The sequence below is a fragment of the Orycteropus afer genome, unplaced genomic scaffold, assembly GCF_000298275.1.
Source record: "Orycteropus afer afer isolate SDZICR_OR568_19922 unplaced genomic scaffold, OryAfe1.0 scaffold00128, whole genome shotgun sequence".
NCBI classification, from domain to species: domain Eukaryota; kingdom Metazoa; phylum Chordata; class Mammalia; order Tubulidentata; family Orycteropodidae; genus Orycteropus; species Orycteropus afer.
The window spans coordinates 8,272,320-8,281,023 of NW_006921715.1; the positions used below are offsets into that span (position 1 = coordinate 8,272,320).

The 8,704-nt window shown below is 51.9% G+C and overlaps 1 protein-coding gene across 1 annotated transcript in view; it reads right to left on the reverse strand.

Annotated features, from left to right (window-relative positions):
* The window catches only part of BRF1 (BRF1 RNA polymerase III transcription initiation factor subunit), a 91,575-nt gene extending 82,922 nt beyond the window's left edge, over window positions 1-8,653 (reverse strand). Inside the window, exon 1 of the mRNA XM_007944594.1 lies at window positions 8,470-8,653. Coding sequence (XP_007942785.1) covers window positions 8,470-8,653 — 184 coding nt within the window. The remainder of the gene's footprint in view (window positions 1-8,469) is intronic.
* Window positions 8,654-8,704: the final 51 nt, after the last annotated feature.

Here is an 8,704-nt window from a genome sequence, read left to right on the forward strand (position 1 = left end):
AGTGGGTGTGGTTTGGGCTTTGCTTCTGTGAAGATTGACAGCCTTGGAGACCCTGTGGGGTAGTTCCACTCTGTCCTCTAGGGGCGCTGTGGGTCCTCGGAATGGACTCCACAGCAGTGGGTGTGGTTTGTTTGGGCTTTGCTTCTATGAAAATTGACAGCCTTGGAGACCCTGTGGGCAGTTCCACTCCGTCCTACAGGGTCCCTGGGAGCTGAGGCCGGGGGCAGCAGTGGGTTTCCCGTAGGTTCTGCTGTCTTTAAGGAGAGCTCTTGTTGCTCTCCTACAAGTCCCTTCACAGACGATAAGTGCACTGGGAGCAGGGTTAGGGAGGCAATCCCAGGCTTTTGCCCCAGGACCACGGCACTGCCACACCCACCCGGAGCTGCGGGAGCAGCAGTGCGCCACGCGCAAGCAGCCGACCGCGCTGCCGGGGCAGGGACTAAGCCACGGAGAGCCTGGAAGCAGCCTGCGCACCAACCCCACCCACCCGTCCAGGCCTCCCGCCATGCAAGTGCGTGCTCTGGTGACCAGGCCACCGCCGAGTGCTGCCAGGGGTCCCGCTCAGGGGGGCCCTTTCGGGGTGGAGCGCTCTGAGGGTGGAAACAGCCGGGCCCTCCCACTCCAGGCCGAGATAGGCAGGTGGGCTCCCAACTACCTGCTGGGCGTAGGTCGGGTGCTACGAGCTCCACAGGGGCAGCTCGGCCGTCACAAGGTGCCCCGAGCCCTGGAGACAGCCACCCACGCCCGCCCAACCCTTGCACTCCCAGGCCCTGGGTGATGAAAGTTCTGATTAGGGGAACCATGGAAACGCCCTCCCCAGTGGGTTCTGGTGCCAACTGGGGGATCCAGAGAGGAGCCACACGGCTTAGCAGGCTCTCGGGGAGCCCCTGCGTGCCAGAGACCCCGACAGCACAGGGGAGGCGCCGGCAGGAGCGCCACACCCTCGTCTGCAGCAGGAGACCCAAGGCAGGGCTACTGTCCTTGAGACCTCCCGCGAGGGCCTACATCCCAGGATACTGCCGCGCAGAGTTGACCTCGTGCCCTGGTGGGGGCCCTGCTTTCCTGCAGTCTCTGAGCCCCAGGTCCTGGCGCACCCTCAGGGGAGCCCCAGGAGCCCTTCCTTCCAGCCCCGCCCCTCACGCTCTGCCTACCAGGCCTGCCCACCAGCCATGCCACTCCCTTGCCCTAGCCAATCTCTTGGCTGGGAACGCCTTTCCCGCCCCTACTCCAATCCCACAAGTTGCAGCGGAAGGACCTGGGCCTGGCGCCCCCCACGCACCGAGCCCATCCACCCTTGGCAAGGTGCCCTGTGTGCACCTGAGCCCTGGCCACTGAGGTTCAAGCACCCTGCCTGCTGCACTCCATGGACTCTGGACCCGTGAGGACTGGTGCTCTCGTCCTGAGCCCTGGGGGGGGGGGTCCACTCTCACCCACAATCCCACAGTAACGGGCTGGGCTACCTGTGGAGACCTGGTTCTGAAGCAGAGTTGAGGAAGTTAGTGGACGTGGGCCTTCTTGTTGTTGTTGTTATTTGCCATAGAATCGGCCATAGTGATAACTGCCTTGGAAACCCAAGGAGGGGTCGCTAGGGACGTGGGCCTAGTAAAGACAAACCAGACAGGACACTCAGGCAGCCTGTGTAGAGGACAGCTGGGCCAGGGGTGTATACTTTGGGTGTACAGGTCGAGGTCCTGAGAACTTGCTCAGTGGCCCAAGTGGCTGAGAAGTGACAGTTGATAGGTGCCACCCAGAGGCACCTCAGGAGACAGGCCTGGTCATCTGCTTCCAAAAGGCCACAGCTTTGAAACCTCTATGGGGCAGTTCTACTCTGCACATGTGGGGTCTCCACGAGCCAGAATCCTCCTGTCGGCAACTAAAGACTTGTGGCAGGAAGACAGAGAAGTCACCAAAACCTACGAGGGGCATTATCAAGGCTATAATGGGAAAAGGGAGTACTTGGGGGCACCTGGGAGTGGCCAGAGGACAGAAGGGTTACCCTGAAGCACAGTGACACCCGCTTCTCCTCGCTCTGCCCAGACGCCACCTGCATAGGCCCCCAGGGCCCTGAACCCACAGCCTGGCAGACCTTCCCCAGGGCCCACAGGTTTCTAGGGCTGCCTCCCTCTCCCCTCCTCACCAAGAGCGAGCCCACAAGGACAGGACCTTGCAATCATGCCACCAGCAGCCTACCCAACGGTTCTGACTCTGCCTGGCCACCTGGGACCTCTGTGGGTGTCCATTGCTCCACGGCTCAGTTTCCCTATCTAGAAAGTGGGGTCCACGGGCTGACATGAAGTCACAGGTATGCCTCATACAGAGGCTTCCTACAGACAGACCAGTGCTGGCCATGACAATTACCTATTTGCTGCTATTGGCATTACCCTGGCACACATCAAATAAAGTCTCGGATGACCTTGAGGGGCCTCCCCACAGCCACACTGGGGGTTCATCTCGGGCAGTGACCAGGAAGGACAGAGATGCACACCGTGCATTAGAGACAAAGATGAGTAAGTGTCAATGAAACAGGAGGGAACCTATGAAACCTAAGCTGGTTCTTTGAAAAGGTGGGTAAAACTGATAGCCCTCTAGCGAGACAGGCGAAAGCAAAGACACAGTTAACAGCATCAGACAGGGAAAAGGGGTGTCAGTATAGAGCCTGCAGATGTGAAAAGGAGTCCAGGGGAATGCTATGAATTCAACAACTCAGATCAAATATGAGTTGCTCTCAACCTACAAGCTACTAAAACGCACCTTGGATGAAAGAGACAAAATGTCAATACATCCAGAGACTATTAAGGAAACTGAACCCTGAAAAAGAAATCTCCAGGTTCAGACGGCTATCCTGGTGGATCCTACATGCCACTTAAGGAAGCAGTAATACCAATTCTACACACGATTACAATAAACAGAGGAGGAGGGAACATTCCCCAACTCATTCCACGAGGCTGCATTACCTGATACCAAAACCAGAGACAGTACAAGGGGAGACCACCAACCAGTATCCCATAGGAACACAAACAGAAAAATCCTTAACGAAAGTTAGCCAATCCAATCAAGCAACATGCACACTGCACATGACCAAGTAGGTTAATCGCAGTACCATAAGGTAGGTTTGACATTTGAGAGTCAGCCACAGTAACAAACTAGAGAAAAAAAATATGATCTTATCAACTGATACAGAAAAACCCTTAACAAAACTCAAAATCCATTTGTCATAAAAACTTACTGAACGGTAAGAGACGTAATACTTCCCCCTAAGATTGGGAACAAAGCCAGGACGTCTGCTCTAAGACAAGAAAGAAACAAAGGGAAGAGACAGTCCCTATTTGCAGACAACATGACTGTTGACATAGGAAATCCCAAGGAATCTACGGAAGAAAACTAGAAGAACTAGTAAATGTAGCAGAGTCACAAGAAAGAAGACCAACATGCAGAAATTAACCATATTTCTATACACGGACAATTGAAAACTGAAATGTTAAAGTGTTGTTTACAATAGCTCCAAATAAATACACATTAGGTGTAAACCTACAATGATGCATGGGAGTTGATGTCAAAAACTACAAGTCACTGATGAAAGACCTCGAAAAAAGCCTGCATGAACAGAGAGACACACTGTGTTCTCAGGCGGAAAGACCCACACTTGGTTTTACTGTGTTGCTTTATTGTGCTTCACAAATACTGTATTTTTTACAAAGTGAAGGATTGTGGCAACCCTGTGCTGAGCAACTCAGTCGGCACCGTTGCTCTAACAGCACGTGCTCACTGCCCTTCTATGTCACGTGTTGATAATTCTCAAAATATCTCAAACCTGTTCACAACACCACTCCTTGGAAGGAAGGCTGGGCAATCTACTTCCCTAGGGACACCGCCTGGAAACAAGGAGGGGTCGCTATGAGTCAGGCCCGACTCGATGGCACATAACAACAACAACACTGCACACTTAATAGACTACCAAAAACTCACTGCCATCCAGTTGCTTCTGACTCATGGCAACCCCTCCGTGGGTTTCCAAGCCAGTATCGCTATGGAAGTAGCTTGCCCAGTCTTCCTTCAGAGGAGTGGCTGGTGGGTTTGAACCGCCAACCTTCTGGTCAGCAGTCAAATGCCTTAGGCTCTGTGCCATCACAGCTCCTTAACAGACTACAGTATTGTGCAAACATAACTTTGTATGCACTAGGAAGCCAAGAAGTACGTGTGGCTTGCTTTATTGTGATATTTATTCTCTTCTCGATTATTGCAGTGGTCTGCATCCAACCCCATGATATCTCCAAGGGATACCTGTATTAAAAATGCCAATTCTCTCCAAATTAATATATTTAACACTTTGGTGACCAAATCATTTTCTCCTTTGAATTTTTTTGTTCATACCATGTATTTTCAGTAATGGAAAACCAAAAAAATAAAACCAAACCCACTGCCGCTGAGTTAATTTCAACTCATTGCAGCTCTTTAGTACAAAGTAGAATTGCCTCATAGGGTTTCAAAAGCTGTAAATCTTTACAGAAGCAGGCTGTCTTATCTTTCTCCACTGAGTGGTTGGTGGGTTTGAATCACCAACTTTTTGGTTAGGAGACGAATCCCTTAGTCACTACACCACCAGAGTTCCTCAGTAATGGAAGGCATTAAAAAAAAAGTGATAAAGTGGACTGCAGAAAAATTAAAACCTTCTGTTCTGCAAAAGACAGATTTGCAAATCACATATCCAACTTATAATTAGAGTATTTAAAGAACTCTCAAAATTCAAATGTAAGAAAACAAAAAATTATTAATGGGCAAAAAAGACCTGAATAAACATTTCACCAAAAAGGGTGGTGGCGGTGGTGGTGGCAGTGGTAGGGATGGCAGTGGTGGTGATGGCAGTGGTGGTGATGGCGGCGGCAGAGCAGTGGTAGCAGTGGCAGCAGTGGTGGTGGTGGTAGCGGTGTGGTGGTAGTGGTGGTGGTGGTGGTAGCGGTGGTGGTGGTGGTAGCAGTGTGGTGGTAGCGGTGGTAGTAGTGGTAGCAGTGTGGTGGTAGCAGTGGTGGTGGTGGTAGTGGTGTGGTGGTGGTGGTGGTGGTAGCAGTGGTGGTGGTGATGGCTACAGTGGTGGTGGTGGTAGCGGTGTGGTGGTAGCGGTGGTAGTAGTGGTAGCGGTGTGGTGGTAGCAGTGGTGGTGGTAGCAGTGTGGTGGTAGTGGTGGTGGTGATGGCTACAGTGGTGGTGGTGGTAGTGGTGTGGTAGCAGTGTGGTGGTAGCAGTGGTGGTGGTAGCAGTGTGGTGGTAGCAGTGGTGGTGGTAGCAGTGGTGGTGGTGGTAGCAGTGGTGGTGGTAGCAGTGGTGGTGGTAGCAGTGTGGTGGTAGTGGTGTGGTAGCAGTGGTGGTGGTGGTGGTAGCAGTGGTGGTGGTGGTAGCAGTAGTGGTGGTGGTGGTAGCAGTGTGGTGATAGTGGTGGTGGTGATGGCTGCAGTGGAGGCAGTGGCAGTGGTTAGCTGCTGACAATGGAACAATAAGCTGTCCAGTCCTACCACAGCTTCATGATTGGTCATGCACCAAACAGTCATGACCCACAGGATTCTCACTGGCTGAATTTTGGAAGTCAGTGGCCAGGTCTTTCTTCCTAGTCGGCTACTCTGGAAGCTCTGTTCTGCAAGCCTGTTCTGCATCCTGCAACATGCAATGCTCCACTGACACACAGGTGGTGGCCATATGTGCGGTGCACTGGTTGGGTCTCCTACATACAACAAAGGTGAGACTTCTACCACCGACCCACCAATACCTCAATTCGTTTTCTTTATATTGAGGTGTAATCCATACTGAAGGCTGCAGTCTTTGATCTGCATCAGTAAATGCTTCTTGCCATCTTCACTTTCAACAGGGAAGGCTGTGTTATCTGCATATCACAGGTTGTTCAAGAGTCTTCCCCCAAACCTGATGCACATTCTTCTTCATATAGTGCATCTTCTCAGATTATTATATGGTCAGTATACAGACTGAGTAAGTAAGGTGAAAGGATACAACCCTGATCCACAGCCTTCCTGATTTTAAACCACACAATATGCCCTTGTTCTGTTTGAATGATGGCCTGTTGGTCTATGTACAGGCTTCTCATAAGCATAATTAAGTGTTCAGGAATTCCCATTCTTTGAAATGTTATCCCTAATTAGTCATGATCCACACCACTGAACGTCTTTGCATAGTCAAATATCTTTCTGGTATTGCCTGCTTTCAGCCAAGCTTCATCTGACTTCAGCAATGATAGCCCTCATTCTGTCTTCTCTTCTGAATCTGGCTTGAATTTCTGGCAGTTCCCTGTAGATATACTGCTGTAACCGTTTTTGAGTTATCTTCAGCAAAACTTGACTAGCGTGTTATAATAATGACATCATTTAATTCCCACATTCTATTGGCTCACCTTTCTTTGGAATGGGAACAAATATGGATCTCTTCCAGTCAGAAACTTGTCTTCCAAACTTCTTTGCATAGACAAATGAGACATGCACATTAACATGTCTAAAACAAAATTACTTACAATACCAAGTTGTGTTGAAGATGAAGAGCAACTGATGAGAATGCAAAATGCCCCAACTCTCTGAAAAACCTGACAGTTTCTCATGAAGTCAGACACACACATCTCCCGTACACCCAGCAATTACACTGCTTACACTGCTGGGTAACTACCCTAGAGGAATGAAAATTTATATTCACACAAAAAGCTATACATGAATGTTTACAGCAGCTCTACTCATAACCACCCCAAACTGGTTAACAATCCAAAACGTCCTCCAACAAACTGTGCTCCAGCCACGCCATGAAATAAAAAGACAGTTGCCATGGAGTCAGTCCCAACGCCTGGGGAACCCATGTGTATCGGGGCAGAACCGTGCTCCACGGGGTTTGCAATGTCGATGCTTTGGAAGAAGATTACCAGGCCATTTTCTGAGGCACCCCTGGTGGATTACAGCCTCTAAGCTTTAGGTTACCAGCCGAGCCCATTAACCATTCACACCATCCCAGGACTCTCATACAAGGCTTGTTACCACTTAGAAATAAAAAGGATCAACTGCCGATAAGCACAGCAACCTGGGTGGATCTCAATGGCTTCCAGGCAGATCCCATAAAGGTTCCATGCTGCCTGATCACATTTATTTGACATTCCCAGGATGACAACTCTAAGGATGGACAACAGATCAGAGTTTGGGGAAGGAAGCGACAATAAAGGGACAGTGCAGGATGGGGGTGATGGGAGTTTTCTTTGTCCTCAGCTGTTGTTGCTATATCCATCGAGTCAGACCCGACTCATAGCGACCCCTCCTTGGGTTTCTGAGGCAGTATCACCAAGGAAGTAGATTGCCCAACCTTCCTTCCGAGGGGTGGCTGGTGGGTTTAAACCACCAGCCTTCTGGTTAGTATTCAAGTGCCTTAGGCACTACGCTACCAGAGCTCCTCCTCAGTTGGTAGTTACCAGAATCTATAAATGTGTTAAAATTCACAGAATTCTGCACCTCAATAAAGTCAATTTTACTGTGTAGCAATTTAAAAAAAAAAGAAAAAGGTGGGCGGACGAGCCCATATGCACTGTGTCCCGGGCCACAGCTTTCCCCTTTCTCCTAATTTGATTTTTGTGATCAAACTTATGCGAGCTCACGGTTTAAAGGGCCCAACGGCTCTCCGGTTCTATCATCACCTAAAGCAGCAGTCCCCTGCCACCCCCAACCGCTCGACTCTACGACCTTGTAGGACAGAGCACAACTGTCCCATAGAGTTTGTTGTTGTTGTTGTTGTTGTTTGCCGTCGAGTCGGCCCCGACTCATAGCGACCCCTCCTTGGGTTTCCGAGGCAGTATCACTACGGAAGTAGGATTGCCCAACCTTCCTTCCGAGGAGTGGCTGGTGGGTTTGAACCGTCAGCCTTCTGGTGAGCAGTCAAGTGCCTTAGGCACTATGCTACCAGAGCTCATAGAGTTTACACAGCTGTAAATCGCGGAGCGGCTGACGGGTTCGAACCGCCAACCTTCGGATAGCAAGCCGAGAGCTTAACGACCAGGGCTCCTCCTCTCACCGCAGCGCCCCTTATTCCCCTGCCCAGAAGCACTCTCCCTCAACTCCTGGGGCTTTCGGCACTTGCCTCCGTTTCTCGCAGACACTTGCCCGTCGCACTACCAGCACTTGGATCAGTCCCTACTCCAGTGGCTGTCACATCCCCCGGCGGCGCGCGCTCCGCGTGTTTGCACAACTTCTCCTGCCTATGCACCAGCTCAGTTTGGTCCCCCATCTGGTGCTGCAGCCTCAGCCCTCCCCTAAGGATCGCCGCCGCCCCGCTGTCCCTCCGGCCCCTCTGTGCCCCTTGCTCCCCCTCGTGGAGCCAGGGGCCCGCGCTGAACAATCCCCCGCGCACATCCGCGGTGTGGGGCCGAGCAGCGGGCGAGCGGGCCGGTGCTGGGTTCCGCGGGGTCCCGGCGCCCGCCCGCCCCCATGCCCTGGGACGCACCGTCAAGAGACACGAACTGGCCCACGGCCGAGGAGCCGCCTCCGCTGTTCTCCACAAACTGCACCTCGGATACAATGATGTTGTCCTCGAGCACCGAGCCGCAGCCGGTGCACACAGCATCGCCGCGCGCCGCGTCGAATTCGATGTCGGTGCCGCCGCAGCCGCGGCACACGCGGCCCGTCATGCCGACGGCACCGGGCGCCCGGCTCTCCGCCGCCGCCCGCAGGCCGACCAG